At 42.4% G+C, this 16727-nt stretch overlaps 1 protein-coding gene across 4 annotated transcripts in view; it reads right to left on the bottom strand.

Moving 5' to 3' along the window:
• Nucleotides 1–388: 388 nt before the first annotated feature.
• txndc9 (thioredoxin domain containing 9) overlaps nucleotides 389–16727 on the bottom strand; it is a 38832-nt gene continuing 22493 nt past the window's right edge. For all 4 annotated transcript variants that reach the window (XM_072476589.1, XM_072476586.1, XM_072476587.1 and 1 more), the window contains exons 2-5: nucleotides 16229–16450; nucleotides 15766–15884; nucleotides 14320–14574; nucleotides 389–821 (exon numbers count right to left, since the gene is read on the bottom strand). In XM_072476589.1, the coding sequence (XP_072332690.1) occupies nucleotides 707–821; nucleotides 14320–14574; nucleotides 15766–15884; nucleotides 16229–16417 (678 nt within the window). In that variant the 5' untranslated portion in view covers nucleotides 16418–16450 and the 3' untranslated portion in view covers nucleotides 389–706. The remainder of the gene's footprint in view (nucleotides 822–14319; nucleotides 14575–15765; nucleotides 15885–16228; nucleotides 16451–16727) is intronic.

Genomic DNA, 16727 nt, shown 5'->3' on the forward strand with positions numbered 1-16727 from the left:
GCTGCTCCCCCTTAAGGATCCTGAAGACACGATCCGAGACATCCCTGGCCCTGGCACCCGAGAGGCAACATACCTTCCGGAATTCTCGCTCGCGACCACAGAATCTCCTATCTATTCCCCTAACCATTGAATCTCCTACAACTATTGCTTTTCTATTCTCCCCCCTTCCCTTCTGAGCCCCAGAGCCAGACTCAGTGCCAGAGACCTGACCGCTAGGGCCTTCCCCTACAGGTTTCGCAGTGATGCATTACATGACCAAAAACCTGTCACTTAAAGGTTTTACTTTCTTAGAAAGAATTGCAAAGTTAGTTGTAGCGAGCACCTAGAACCCTGTATGTAACCTATAAGTGAGTTAACCTATACAAGAGTTCAAAAATTGGCAAGAGAATTATTGTATATTTTTCCAATTTATTACTAATTTTGTGTTGTGTATTTGTCCATCTGCGACAAAAAATAGACTTACAATGTAATTGCAGCAAAATAGATGACTTTCTACCAACAGTCATGGAACATCTCTAAAAAAAACTGTTCAGCAGTCAATATCTGACACAGTCACTGTTTACAATGTAATTATCTTTGCAGTTTTATTGGTCTGCAAAAATTAAAAACTTGTATGGCACCTGGTAAAATTAATCGACAATGGATGGGTAGGACAGGAAAAAAAGTAAAATTAGAAGCTTAGATGAAGAAACATACTTAGAACAGTCTAATCATCATCGGAATCAGAATCATTGCTCTTTCCTCTAATCGCCTTTTTCTCCATCTTTGTGATGCATCCACTTTTTCTTTGCAGTTGGAAAGGTGGTTCCATCAAATTTCCACTAAAATAAAAGACAATCAGATTTCAATTACTTTTGTTTTATTTCCGAGCTGAAATATAAACTCCATATGTACGAAAGTGGTACTGTGTGTTTTTTTGGAACAGAGGTTAAAAAAATTGTGACATTTATTTTAAATAGCTCGAGATAGCTTCAGCTCTAAAGCGAGACATTTGCCTCAAAAAATTAGTCATCTCTGGGAGGAATTGTTGGCAACTATCAATGGACAAAATAGCCTGCTTAACTTTATAAAAACCTATGCTGAAACTGAACAAACGATGTTCACATAAATGAACTATCTCATACAAAACTGATTTCCACTTAAATTTTTCTACAAAGGCTTTTAGAGTCTGTCAATTGGCATTTCACCAATAGTTGCTGCCTTGCCTCAGTGGTATCAGCACTCACACTTGAAGTCAGAAGGATGTTATTCATGTACCAATACAGAGACTACAGGAAGTAAGTAATGCTGGTACTTGACTGCAATAATGAGTGGTGCAGCATTATCAGAGGTATTGCCCAATGAGATTTTAAATGAAGATCCCTGTGCTGGATTCAAGATGGAGTCTGCAGACCTTTGGAGGTAGGGCTTTATTTGGAAGAAGATGTTAACACTACAGGCTGTGACGTTAGACTGCTCATGTGCCCGTGCAAACGGCCGAGATGACTTCACAAAATCATTCTCTTAAAGTGCCTCTGTTCAGCTACAAGACTGCTTGTGAGGAAACACTATGAATACACATTTCCTCCCCCTTTAAATCAAAAGTCCCTGACACAATAAACAGCATAATATTATCAATTAGCAACATGAACAATCAATTAACAAGTCAATATGTCAGACATTCTGGAGGTTAATGATATGTGGTTCTCAGCGGGCCTCAGGTGTCTGCTTTTTAGTATTTGCTGCAACCTCTGGTGTTTTTGGCTTGGTGTGAGTATAGTCAGTGGTTATTTTCACCGGACTGATGTAGTGATCGGAGGTTAACTGTTTGATTCACAATTGAAGTTCTGTTTTCCCCAATTGGTTTTGTTAGTATCAGGTTCTCAGGGAGGTCCAGGTTGTCTCTCGGGACTGCTGGATTTGGACTCTCCGTCGGTTGTCTCTGGCGGATTGGTTCTGGTTACTGAACGTTGATCCGCATACCATCTCCGTATTACATAGTCTCATGTTTGTACAGTTTGTAACTGAACAGGGGCACTTTAAGATAATCATTGCGTGATGTCATCTCAGCCGTTTGAGCAGGCACATAGGCATTCTAACATCACAGCCCGTCTGTGCCAAGATGGTGGCTGGAATCCACTTTTAGAATCATATGATGCAGAAGGCCATTCGGCCGATCAAGTCTGCACCTTCCAGTGCCCTACCTAGGTCCGCCTAATATTTGGACACTAGGGGGGCAATTTACCATGGCCAACCCACCTAACACATCTTTGAACTATGGGAGGAAACCGGAGCACCTGGGGGCAACCCTTGCAGACACGGAAAGAATGTGAAAACTCCATAGTCACCCAAGTCGGAATTGAATCAGGTGCTGTGAGGCACCAGTACTAGCCACTGTGCCACCATGCCATCCGGTACTTTTCATTTGTGGTATAATTTCTTGCCAGAACTTTGTGACCATAACAAAATGTTTTGCCTTGTTCTCCTGCTGTATGACCTGATCATGCTACTTTTTCTTCGATAATTTCTTTTGTCATAGGTGGTTTTAGCAAATTAAATGCTGTGAGTAATTGACATTAAACCATGGGCAACAACGGAGAAACTTGGGTTGTTGAATGTGCAGTACTCTTGTGCATGAGCGAGAATTAACTCAAATGTTTTGACAATGAACTTTGTTCTCTGGTTACCTTCAATGAATGTTTCATTGTCTGTACAAAACATTCTGCCAGCCCATTTGCAGCAGGGTGACGAGGACCGAACCGGATGTGTTGAATTACATTCTCCTTCAAGTAATTTATGAACTCTTGAGATATGAACTTCAGTCCATTATTGCTCACCGGTTGTTCAGGGTAACCGAATCTGCTGAAGATGTCACCCAATCTCTCAATTGCGTTACGATACCCTGGGCTAGTGCATGGTCAAATCCAGCTCCAAAGGCCCAGGAGTCACAACACAAGTGAATTAACCAATAATTCCTATGAAATACACAAGACCATTTTGGCCCTTGGCTGCCCAATAATTACAGTCATCAGATTCCTACGTTTAAACACAATTACTGCTCATTTACAACTAGAACAAATATGAAATACGTAGTGACTGGAGTTGGTTAAATGTCCTTCAACATCTGACCCCCTCCTTACTGCCCCACCCTCTACCCATACACACAAGGCAGACAAAAACAGAGGGCAAGTAAAAGGTGAAAATAATAAAGATTAAGATGACGAGTAACAAAGATTAAGATGATGAGTTTTTCAGTACACTCTCTTCACAGCAGGACTGTGGTTTAAAGTCTCTGACCCGCAGCTTCTAATGATTTTCTTTGCATTTCAGCAGTATATCTAACACCTTTTCCAGGAGGCACCTCTGGCTTCACATCAGCCTTTTTTTTTTTTGCATTGAGTTGAGATTCTGGTCTCTGCTTCACATCAGCCTCCTGCAGAGAGTTGTCAGATTTTGGATTCTGCTTGCATAGCCTTTTCTGGAGAGAGAGAGAGAGAGAGAGAGAGGGAGGGTCATCAGATTCTCAGTGGCCTTGCGGTGAGAATTAACTGGAGATTGTTGGGAGTGAGTTGGTCAGATTCCTCCATCCAGCCTATAGAATCAAAAGTGAAAGAATGGAACCTCGTGGCTCTGAGAAACATTCCAGTGAGGTAATATCCTATCACCACAATTACCGGGCAGGGCACAGCCTCCTGGGCCCATTCATTGGTCAACAGCCACATCTATCAGTCATCACTGATGTCTCCTGCTGCCACAATCCTCTGCTTGAATTTAAAGGCACAGGCCACCCACAAGTTGCTTTGCCTTAAAGCAGTATTTTTCAAACTTCTTTGCTGGGGACCCATTTTCACCAACCGGCCATCCTTCGGGACCTGTAGCCACCTAAAATGGCTGATTCCCTATTAATTTGGCCAAAAGTCGGCCCAGATCAATACTCAAGACTGTTAGCAGCACATCAACCCAGACATCTGCATTTTAATCGGCTATCCCCGGGAACAATTGCAACATATTAGCAATTGAATGCCGGACCAGACCTGTCGGCGCCTGCAGTGGCCGAAACAAAGACAGGTGAACGACCACCCCCCGATCGAGGAATCGCCCAGTTATTGGACATATCGAACCCAGTGATTGGGAACAAGTCCAATCACTTGGGACTCAGGGTCAAGGGCTGCCCCGAAAGGCGGGAAGCCCCTGGGCCCTATGAAGTGAGGGGTCATGTTCAGATCTCTCTCTCTCTCCCTTCTTCACCTGCTCGAGACCTTCGCAAGAACATCGACAGTAAGTCTGACTCCAGCGATCGCTACCCGATAAAGACTCCTAGCCATCGACCCGTATCAGACTTTTTGAATCCCGCGGGCCAGATCCGATTCGATAAGCCATTCGTTTCCCTGACCTGGTGGGCCCTTCCTAAAGTTAAGTATTGGCCAGTAGTGATAGGTTTCTATATAGATAGTAGGATTATTGTGTAAGCATCAATTGTTGTATATAATAAATGACCGTTTTCAATCTTACTAAGCGGTGTGCTGACTTATTAATCATAACTCGAGCTTGAACCACGTGGCGGTATCAGAAAGATACCTGGCGACTCGTGAGCGAAGGTGACATAATCAGAGGTAATAAAACTAAGGCTAAAAAGAGCAACAGACCCACGCCGTCCGACCTTGCAATACACACCAGCCAGCCTTCGGGACCCACTATTTTCTCTTACCTTTAATGCGAGAGGTGAGCCTGCTTGGTCCTCACGATCTCACTCCAAATCAGGCTAACAGGAGGAGATGGCAATGTGCATATCGGGTGCACGATTCAGCAGATTCCTTTGTGCTGTCTTCATCTTTGTAAGGTCGGAAAATCCAATCTCGCACATGTAGGTCGTTGTGAAGGGCAAAAGCAACAAAATGCTTGTTTTACTCAGCTCTGGATACTCCTCAGAGACGCGACTCCAGAATGCTGATAGCCTCATTGACTTGTGCCGTGTTTTTAATGCGCTGCCACAGCTGAGGCGCAGAAGTTCAGTTTCTTCATTTGGAGTCAGCTGCAAGTTAATAACTGATTCAGGTCTTAAACTCAACAGGACTTTTCATCCACCTCTTCTCTCTCAAAATCTTAAACTTCTCCTCTGGAAAGTAGGGACAGAAATTGTTAATCAGCGCAGCCAGATACGACTGAACAAGGCTTGCCAGTCCATTGACAGTTTCCTTACTAATGCGGTTTTCTTCGATGTGTCGGATGTGGGGAACATGTAGTAATTTTGGATTTACGCTCGCAATTGGCAAACTTTCAATCCTTTCCTTGCAATTTGGGGTTCGGTTCATTTAGAATTGAAAAGATGTCGGCAAGGTCAGATATAGTTAGCCTCCAAGTTTCATCAGCAAACAAATCAGCCAGAGGGGATGATTTCTCGAGGATGGAAGTCTAGATTTGATACCTCAGTTCATAAACTCTATCTAGCACCCGACACCTTGACAGCCAACGTACTTCGACGTGGAACAATAAATGTGTGTGCTCGGCCCCCATATCGGAATACAGAGTCTCAAAAAGTCTGATATTGAGTGCGCTGCCTTTAAAGAAATTCACAACTTTTACAATTCCTTTCAACACCACTTCAGGATTGGATGGAATTCCTTTCGATGCCAGTGCCCCATGGTGAATAAAATAATGATTCCAAACAATGGTCTGACCAACTGCCTCCTTAATCCTTATTATAACTCCGCTTTTCATCCCAGTCATGTTGGCTGTTCCATCCATTGTGATTCCTCTGCAATGAACCCAGTTGAGTCCACACTTTCCAACCACGTAACTATTCAATGCTTTAAAATCTCTGCCCCAGTCCTGTGGGTTGGTAATGTCAGGTAGTATAGCAAATCCTCAACAAATTCACTGTGTCAAACATACCTAATGTAAAATAGAAAGGTTGCATAATCTGAAACGTGTGTGTTTTCATCCAATTGTGTTGAGAACTCCTGTGCTGATTTCAAACAAAAATAAGCTAAGATTCTAAATTCTCAGCAATATCACAAATTTGCCGAGCCACCGTGTTATCACTAACTGGGATGCATTTCACTTTTCAGCTAATCTCTCATCTAGGACTGTACGAACTATGTCGATTGCTGCAGGAAAAATTAATCTCTCTGCTACAGTGTGGGATATTTTCTCTTTAGCTACACGGTAAGCTACCATGTTAGATGCTAATTGTACTTTGTCGTTCTATGTAACATTTCTGCTGAGGACTTCAACTGATGACTGTAGCCATGTAAAATGGCTGCGTTCCGATTAATCTGGCCAAAACCCAGTTTAAAATGGCTAACTCGAAAGACTGCTGGGAAAAGCAGCCAAAAAGACACAAGCAGGCAGCTGCAGACAGGTTTGCATATTCAGCTCTGGGAACGTAGCCCAGATCGATACTCAGGGCTATCAACAGCCCATCAACCCAGGTATCCGCGGTTTCATTCAGGACTGTTTACACCTAATCAACTCAGACATCCACAGTTAAATCGGCTATCCCCGGGAACAATTGCAACATATTAGCAATTGAATACCGGGCCAGACCTGTCGGCGCCTGCAGTGGCCAAAACAAAGACAGGTGAGCGACCACCCCCCGATCGAGGAATCGCCTCACCATTGGACACATCGACCCCAGAGACGGGGGACAGAATCCACCAATCACTTGGGACTCAGGGTCAAGGGCCGCGCCGGGAGGCGGGAAGCCCCTGGGCCCTATAAAAGTGAAGGTCCAAGTTCAGATCTCTCTCTCTCTCTCATCTTCGCCTGCTCGAGACCTTCACAAGACCAGCCACCGGCCACCGTAAGTTTGAATCCAACGATCGCTATCCGGTAGAGACACCTAGCCACCGACCTGTAGCAGCCTTTTGAATCCCGCGGGCCAGATTTGATTGGACAAGCCATTCGTTTCCCTGACCTGGTGGGCTCTTCCTAAGTTAAGTATTGGCCAGTAGTGATAGGTTTATTATATAAATAGTAGTATTAGGGTATTAATATTGCTTGTTGTATATAATAAATGACCGTTGTTTTAATCCTTACTAAGCGGTGTGCTGTGTTATTAATCATAACCTGAACTTGAACCACGTGGCGGTATCATAAAGATACCTGGCGACTCATGAGCAAAGGTGACCTAAACAGAGCAAATAGACTAAAGCTAGAAAGAGCAACACGATTTAAAGTTCTCGTTGCATCCTTTGAAAAAAAAATCAAGAGTTTGTCCTCGTTAGTCTTCAAATGCCTTTGAAGTTTTGAGAGTTTTAAACTTTAATTTGCCAGCACTTCCTTGCATATAACAGACATGGGATTCGTATCCTGATTTGCATTGGCATGATTAATAAAGCCACACCTTACAAAATCATCTATATACTGCTCTGTACCCGATTTCAGCTTCTTCCTAATGGGCTGTTCACCAGAGGCCCTGGAGCTCACACCAACACTTGTTTGTCCTGTTGTGGACTTTCCTGAACAGCTCACACCACCACCGCTTTGTCCTGCTGTGGATTCTCCTGAGCCTCTCTCCACCATATTTAATTTAGAGATCATGGCGTTTGTGTATCTTCCTGATTACAAACCGATCCATTAAAAATTTTTCAGTCCTGTTGCTTGTTTGCTGCTTACAAAATGGAGGAATCGCAATCGTGCCAGAGCACGGGGTGCATGACCTGCTCACTGCCATTGCTTCAGGTATGAAGACTGCATCCAATGTTTAAAAAAAAAATCATCCCCTGGATCAGTGCGCTGACGTCAGGAGGAGGCAGTATTTCTCGCTGGTCTCCAGGCCTGCGCATTGATGAGCGAGCATGCATGCGCAGCATGGACAAAATTCTGAATGCCAGTGTGCAGGGTAGGTGGATTGGCCACACTAAATTGCACTTATTTGGAAAAAATTAATTGGGTGCTGTAAATTTTTTATTTTTTATTTTTTTTAAAATGGTAATAGCAAAAATAAAGGAAAGGAGAACAAAGGGAATAAATAGGAAACAAACAGGAGGGACCCTTACAATTGTTTTCTCCCATGACATTGATTTCATGTTAGTCCGGCATAATTAACATCTAATAATCTTTATTAATGTCACAAGTAGGCTTACATTAACACTGCAATTAAGTTACTGTCAAAATCCCCTAGTTGCCACACTACGGCCCCTGTTCAGGTACACTGAGGGAAAATTCAGAATGTCCAATTCACCTAACAAGCACATCTTTCGAGACCTTGTGGGAGGAAACTGGAGCACCCGGAGGAAGACCACACAGACACGGGGAGAAGGTGCAGACTCCACACAGACAGTGACCCAAGCCGGGAATCGAACCCGGGTCCCTGGTGCTGTGAAGCAACAGTGCTAACCACTGTGCTACTGTGCCGCCCGATTGCCAGGCCTTTTCTGGCCATTCCCACAGGTGCAAAAGGGCTAATAGTGGCAGGTTGCCAAGACAAAAACATTTCTGCCTTCGCCTCAATTTCAGCATCTAGCCCCGGCTACCAAAAATAGCTCTTGGCTATCTCCTTCTCTCCTTAGTCCTTTGTTGTAATAAGTAATGGACCTGGGATTTTAATACAAGTGTAATACACGTTTTCTTAATAATGGTGAAATGATGACACTCATTCCCCAGAGGAGACAACTTGCCTGTACAGGTAACGCACGTCTGGGTGCAATGTGGCTTTAACTCAGCGATTGCTCCTGAAGTCTTGCCTCGAAGCACCATGTCCATAACCTCTGACAGTACTGGATCACTTCTGGTATGTTTCTTCACCTGTCCTGTGGTTATGGGAGTGTTATCTACTTGCTCAAAGTAAAATATATTTACGCACGAACTGCTCATCAACAAACTATTTGGTATGTACAGTTGAGAGAGCCCATCTGCATTCCATGAAAGTTTGACTGATGATATCTGATCGTATACGTGTGTGCTGAAAAGAGCAAAGCCTACTTCTGCATTCTGCTCGTGCCAGCGATGGAATCCCAGTATGATGTCCAAAAATCATTGTGAGAGAATAATGGTCTGTCAATAAAGTGAATTTCCTCTCATACAGGAATTGCTAGAATCGGTTTATTCCAAAAATGATTCCTAAGCATCTTTCTTGATCTGCGCATAATTGCTTTTGGCTTTATTCAAGGTCCTCAATGCAAAGGCTATCTTGGCTTCCCTTCACCTGTGGGAAACCACCAACCCAATCCCATAAACAGGGGCTGGTTTAGCTACAGGGGCTGGTTTAGCTCACTGGGCTAAATCGCTGGCTTTTAAAGCAGACCAAGGCAGGCCAGCAGCACGGTTCAATTCCCGTACCAGCCTCCCCGAACAGGCGCCGGAATGTGGCGACTAGGGGCTTTTCACAGTAACTTAATTGAAGCCTACTCGTGACAATAAGCGATTTTCATTTCATTTCATAAACTGTTGCGTCATATGCCAGTTGCAGGTTTTACAATCCCCTAGTGCACGGACAATTCCAACCCCACTTGACCCAGAGTTGCAAAACAAAGGAAATTAATAAATATTTATTTGAAAAACACCCAAAGTCTTTAGCCCTTAGCTGCCCAATAACTACAATCAGATTTGTAAATTTAAATACAATTAATTTAATCCCACCCTCCAAACACAAACAAGACGACAAACAGAGGGGAGAAGAGGGGTGCAAAATAATAAGTTAAAGAAAGGGATAAAGATAAGTCTTTGATTCAGATGGTTGTTTCCAGCACACCTTTCTTCAAGGCTTTCAGTTCGAGATTTCTATTTCCAGCCTGGAATGGTTTTTACTGTAGATTCATTCAGGTCTCTGCAGTTTCAGAAATACAGCAGCTTTTCAGGAGGAAACACGAGGGAGAGTGTGCGAGCATATCCATTTCTCGTGCCCAGGTAGCCAACGCTTTCCCCTGGCTCTCTGAAAATCATCCCACTCAGATAGGACCCAATCACGGTCTATTACCGGGCAGAATACGGCCTTTTGGCCAATTAATTTGTCACCAGCCAACCAATCGAACCGAATCCCACCAATTTCTCGTAAAGCAGTAAAGTCTGAGCTCTGTTGTTCAACGCAAGCAGAGTGTTCTCTTTTGTAACTTTTGAATTCCTAACTTCCCCTGCACAACTTAAGATATATGTCTTTTAAGCATCGATTGGACTTCCGGTTGCGGCTATGTGGAGCTAAGTCGCACATTCGGCAGCTCCCGCTAAAAACTGACTTTTGGACTCTTTTCAGGGCCCCCAATGGAATTCTTTCGACGTTTCCAGGTGTGGGAAGGAGATTGCAATAGTTCCCCGACAGTGTATGGCTTGGACCAGCAGCGGGGCGACTAAAAAAGTGGTGGTGAACCCAAAGAAGGTGCGAGGGAAGTGCGAGGCAGCGTGGATGCAGTGGGCGCAGGAGCAGCAGGAGGTTATCCAGCGCTGCTTCAGGGAGATCAAAGCGGACCTGCTGGAGCCGATGAAGGCTTCTATCGACAAGCTGCTGGAGACCCAGACGGCCCAGGGGGTGGGATCCACGAGGTCCGACAAAAGATCTCCGACAACGAGGATGAGATCTTAGGCCTTGCGGTAAAGGTGGAGGCGAAACTCGCCTTAAGGGGATCGGTATAAGGGTTCTTGAGGCGGTGGCAACCGTTCTTGGACTTCCTGGCAGAACGGTAGACAATGGTCAGCAGCAACCCTGGGGGGGGGGGGGGGGAGTGTTCTATTTTATTTAGGATCTGAGGGGGTGTATATATTTGCTATGTTTGCTTTTGTGTTAATTCGGGGTGTTAATTTATTACTTATGTATAGGGGGAGGGGGGCACGGGGGTTGTTTTACTTTGTTCTGTCTTTAATTCTATTGGGTTCCTTTTTCATGCTGTTGTTGATATTTTGTGAAAACGCCAATAAAAATTTTTTTTTTTTTTAAAAACATTGATTGATCAAAATGGTAACATCAAAACTAAAGAAATGGGAAATAAGAGAATCAACAGGGGGAAATTTGGATCAAAATGTGTCAGGACTTGACTTTAGTAGCACCTCTTTGGCTTGTACGAATGCTCTCTGACACTGAACCCCAACTTTCCACTTTTTATTTTCACATAATACACCGTGTGCAAGGGTTTTAGAATAGTTGCCAGATTGGGGATAAACCGTCCGTAGTAATTTAGTAGTCTGAAGTTGGTTAATATTGAGGTATGGATGCCTCAGTAATGGCTTTGACTTTCGTAGGGGACTTATGCAGTCTTTTGGCGTTGATGACATCACCCAGATATTCAACTGAAGATTGGAAAAATCCATAATCTTTTCATCTCGGAGTGCGGCATCTAGGTTGTGGAGATGTTCTTTCTCATTCTTCCCAGTAAGAAGTCTTACAACACCAGGTTAACATTCAACAGGTTTGTTTGGAATCACCAGCTCTCGGAGCGCAGCTGATTCCAAACCAACCTGTTGGACTTTAACCTGGTATTCTAAGACTTCATACTGTGCCCACCCCAGTCTAACACCAGCATCTCCACATCATTCTTCCCAGTAACCAAGATGTCATTCAAGACTCCTCCTAATCACTTTAAGATTTGGTCAATCATGGGTGGAAGGTACTGTTCAGCAAACAGTACAGGATTAATAGTGAATATAGAACATACAATGCAGAAGGAGGCCATTCGGCCCATCAAGTCTGCACCGACCCACTTAAGCACCTGTAACCCCATCTAACCTTTTGTTTGGTCACGAAAGGCAATTTATCATGGCCAATCTACCTAACCTGCACGTCTTTGGACTGTGGAGTGAAACCGGAGCACCCGGAGGAAACCCATGCAGACATGGGGAGAACATGCAGACTCCGCACAGACAGTGACTAAGTGGGGAATCAAACCTGGGACCCTGGCGCTGTGAAGCCAGAGTGCTCGCCACTTGTGCTACCGTGCTGCCCATTGACTTTAATATCACCACAAATGTGTACAGATCTGTCTCTTTTCATCACGGGTACGATTGTTGTATCCCAATCACTCACAAGGGGTTTAAGGACGACCGTTCTAATTCTGCCCCTACCTTAGATCTGATGGTGTACAGCACTGACCTAGCCTTAAGCTTATTGTGACTTTCTTCCTTGATCATCAGCTTTACGGAGATATCCTTCATGCTTCCCAGCTCACCGTTGAAGACAATGGCATGTTTCTTCAAGAGCTGATTTGGAATCTGTCACTTATCTTTTCCAGTCAAGTTCTTCCCATTAGTGCCATATAATTTCCTTTGACTATGTGCAAGTCCGCCGTCTCTCCATTTAATTGCACTGTCACATCAATAGGGCCCCTCAATGGAACGACTATCTTCTGAGAGTTGCAGAGCAATACACCAGAGCTTTTCTTGATAAACAGTCGCTGGTACTAGCGAGACGGTTGCTCCAGTGTCCACCTCCATCTTCACCGGCTGACCGTCGAGTAATGGAGTGACCCAATATCGGTTTGTTGCACCAGTAATAGCCAGTATATTTAGTGACAGTTCGATTTTGGACTATGAATAGAGTTCCTACTCATTTCATTTTTGAACCACGCACTTTCTCCTTGATTCAGCTTGCTCGGGTCTTGCTTCCAGCAATTTCTGCCTGAAGCTGGTTTCTTTTTCCACCAAGTGCGTGTAATGTGGCCCTTTCTGCCACAATTTCTTTACATTCTTTGTGCCGCCAAGCTGCTGCTGGGTGCCTGGTTTTTGCACACCTATGGCAAGTGCAAATCTGTGTTTACATTCGGATTGTGTGTTTGAACTCAACTATTGAGCTTTTATGGCTGCTTAATTCATGGATACAGCAACAGGTTGCTTTCGGTTAATGAACGCTTTGGAATAGCATCGCTCCTTAAACCCAGATTAATCTATCTTTGATGGTATTGTTTAACACATTCCAAATTCGCAGTGGTCAGTCGGTCTTTTCAGGGTAGCTACAAACTGTGTAATTGATTCACCTCCTTCGTGTATGAAACCTAAACCTTTCTGCGATGGCTAAAGGTTTTGGTGAATAGTAGCCCTGCAAGATTTACACTATTTCTTTGTATGTTTTGTACATGGCTTTTCCAGCTGTGCTAGACTCCCAACGAGGTTAAATGTTCCCCCCGGCACCCCCATTATGCTCAGGATTGTTGGGGTTTTATGCGTGTTAAAACTGTCCTGTTAGCTTGAACAAAATAGTCAAATCGTTCTGTGTGGTCTTTAAAACGGTCCCACAGCGCCAAAAACTCCCGCCATTTTCCCTATCGAAGGACCTGCATGTGTACAGTGTGCCAGGTATTTTTAGCACTATCTTGCATCCTTTTCCCTCAAAACAAGGCACAAACCGAGCTAGCCTGTTTCTTTTTGTGTTTTACAACACCCCCAGCTTCAATTTGTTGTTGCAGGATACGTGCTGCTTATGGCTACTGAGTTTGTTTTGAGCGGAGCACAAGGCAAGCTTCTCTCCCAGGTTGTTTCCTTCAGATTTCTTGGTTCCTCAGGTGGCTGCAACCATTGTTTGGCTCCCCTATCGCCAGCTTTCATGTAGCAACGATTTCAATTATTTATTAATTCTTTGGGTGCCTACAAACACTTGTCGCCAGTTTTTATGTTGTGGAATCAAGATAGAGACTGCAGGTCTTGGGAGACTCAAGCAAAACGTAGAAACTTATTTAGAAGATGTTAACACTACAGGCTGTGATGTTAGATCGACCACTTGCCTACGCAAACAGCCAATGTCATCCTCTCTTAAAAGTGCCCCTGTTCAGCTACAAGGCTGCTTGTGAGGAAACACAAAAAACATTAAGACACAGCAGTCCCATCTGTCCTCTCAGCTGTATGAAAAAGTTCTACAATGCCTTTGGAGGAAGGACAGGGAGTTTTTCTGGTATCCTAGCCAACAAAGAAGGACAGGGAGTTTTTCTGGTATCCTAGCCAACTTTTATATCTTAACTACATTATTAAAAACAGACTCTCTGATCATTATTGCATTTGATGTTTGCTCATGTGCAAATTGACTGTCATGTTTCCTACAGTGACTAGCTGAAGAGGAGCAATTTGTTGGTTGTAAAGCTCTTAAATTGTATTTGAGAGGGGAAAGGAAGAATAACACAACTAAGCATTGCCCTCACCAAGAGTGGGCAAATACTTTGATAAACAGTATTCCATCTTTACTTCCTCGAAAGCAGACGAGGCATTTTGAGAGTCCAAAATGTCTAACATGTTAACTTTGCATATTGAGAAATATATTAGGCATGTTCACTTTCCAGAAACTACAAAGTCACTTGAGAATTTTTTGTTTTTAGACCGTCTCTTTCTAACACACAAAAGTAATTAAGATTTTAAAAATATTGTCACCTAGATTGAAAATCGAATTTATGTACTAGTACATTTAAACTAAAAATCAGGGAGTGTTACCTGTAGTTAATGATGGCAGCACAGCCCAATCGCCATTCCAAAGTCTCAGTGGTGAAGTTATCAGTGCAACCAAGATCATCAAAACCAACTATGTAATCTTTAGCTTTTCCATCTTTCACCAAAACCATTGTTGGAATTACTTTGATTCGTAATCTCTCAGAAAGGAAAGGAGCTTTTTCTGCATTTAATTTAATGAACTTGGTTTCAAAGTGCTTTTTCGCGAGAATAGCCAAGTGCTTGTCTACTATCTGGCATCTGTACATAAAAGAGCAAAATAAAATTACACAGTGAATTCCCTTCAAAACTCTCAGATAAATACTGAAATATTTAGCAAAGGGTAAAAATATAAATGCAAAATTTACTAATGAGTAAAATAATTCAACCAAATCTGAATACTGAGGCGATGCTGTGCAGGATGATAGCAAAGCTGAAGCAACATATGCAACTCGGGCTTTGGTCTTCTAAACCAAGTTGATTGATTGAACGAAGATAGTTTATCAATTATTACCATTGATGGGTAAATTGAAAATAAAAGCTAATCTCAAGAAAAGTATTAGATATGCAGGAAAACATTTTTCATATAATGAATTATTAAAATGCTTTGTGACAATAGTGAGTGACTAATGTCAGATCAACTATGGTTTCAAAGATTACTGGATAATTTACTTCATATAAAAAAATGATATTTCAAGAAAGGAGGGTGATGCTGCATGAAACCCCTCATTGTTATGTGGCATTCCACTTATACTAGTCTATGATGCAAGTTATCCCCCCGAAAAACTAGAAAGTCAGTGCTGCCAGCTTATTCACATTTTCTCTTACATACATTATTCTAATTCTCAAATAGTTCATCTCCTAGCTCAAATGTTCTCTTCCATCTACCTAGTTCTTAAGGCACTGCTTCATTTGGTCACATTGGAATTGCCAACTTTCTACTTGACATTACACATATTCCATTCAGCAATGAAATGTGTACATTTGATTAAGAAGTTGTTCAATTGTCTTTGAAGTTCATGATGAAATTAGTACTTTGGAAGCTACTCAATCACTCCAAGTAGAGACAAACTTTCTATAATGGTGAGGTGCTAATGGAAGGGGTTGGGTAGATGGGATTTAAGGAAGTATTTTTGACCTGGGCAAGCAGCCGCAGCCATGTGCATGGGGTTAATAGATCAGCTGTTCTAACACCAAGTGGTCTTGTCGGCAGCACTGCCATAAAGAGCAGTGCTGCTAGCGTTTCTTCATCAACCACCACTTTCCATTATCTGATGTGGAGATGGGAACCTTGGGGGTGGCGGGGAAGAACAATTTTCTTTGGTTTAATAATATTAGTCTTTTAATTTTATGCGGCAGGCGCTCAAATAATCACAATTATAATTACCCTCTTTCCTAAGTTCAAACCATATTTTGTTTTGTTGACCTGCTCGAGAAAATTTGATTCCTCACCTAAATGTGGTATCTCTATAAAAGTGGCAAACCACATTTTTACTCTCTTTGACCTCTTGAAAAAAATCTTTTTCACTGGCAATCTCCTTGTATTCGCCATGGCCCTTGGAAAGCCATTCCTGCATATGGATTGAAAGAAATATTAGAATAAAATGTTCTTTGTATCAAGAAAGCATTAAACTATGTTTAAATTGTTATATTAAAGCAAGTTAAGTTGAAAGCTACATCTCATTCCCACAGCCCACTTGAGACAAATTATCAGTTGTTCAAAAACTGAAATGTTCGCTTGAGTTTTTAATACTGTACTTTCCATTTTCATTATTTGATAAACCTAAAAAAAAAATTCAGGACAATAAAATTTAAAGTAAAATGTCTTAGATGCTACAAAATACTATTCCAGTTCACTAATATGGTACTATTTGGAATAAATAGACAATTGTGTTTACTTAATGAAAGTTTCCACCTGTTTCTGATGCTGTGCTTTCTTCATTGATTCAAGCCTCTTTTCTCGGAGTTTCTCTAGTTCATCTGCATCCAACTTTTCAAACTTTTCAATCTCTGTATCTAGATGTTGCTCAACTATTTCAGTTGTCTGCAGCATTTGCTGCTCAAGAACTTTACTGAGCATAGCCAGCGAGGGGTTACTTGCCATTCTTGCAAATTAGGAATACAGTGTACACAATGCCTAAAGGAAAATACATGCAGAAACACACATTTAAACAAAAATTAAGCATATTATAATACCAAGTTTATTACGGTCATGAAGCTGTATTTCACCAGAATTAGGTCGCAATTTTTAATTGCATAGCTCTAACCATATGATTAAATCTTCAGTATAGCAGACATTAAAAGTTTTTGTACACAAAAATCTTAACTTTTTCTACTTAGAATGTCATAATTAACTTCAATACCTGTATATTTAAAAAAATAATTTATTTCCTCCCAGTCCCGCACCTCCACTT

Source organism: Scyliorhinus torazame, chromosome 15, assembly GCF_047496885.1.
Source record: "Scyliorhinus torazame isolate Kashiwa2021f chromosome 15, sScyTor2.1, whole genome shotgun sequence".
NCBI classification, from domain to species: Eukaryota; Metazoa; Chordata; class Chondrichthyes; order Carcharhiniformes; family Scyliorhinidae; genus Scyliorhinus; species Scyliorhinus torazame.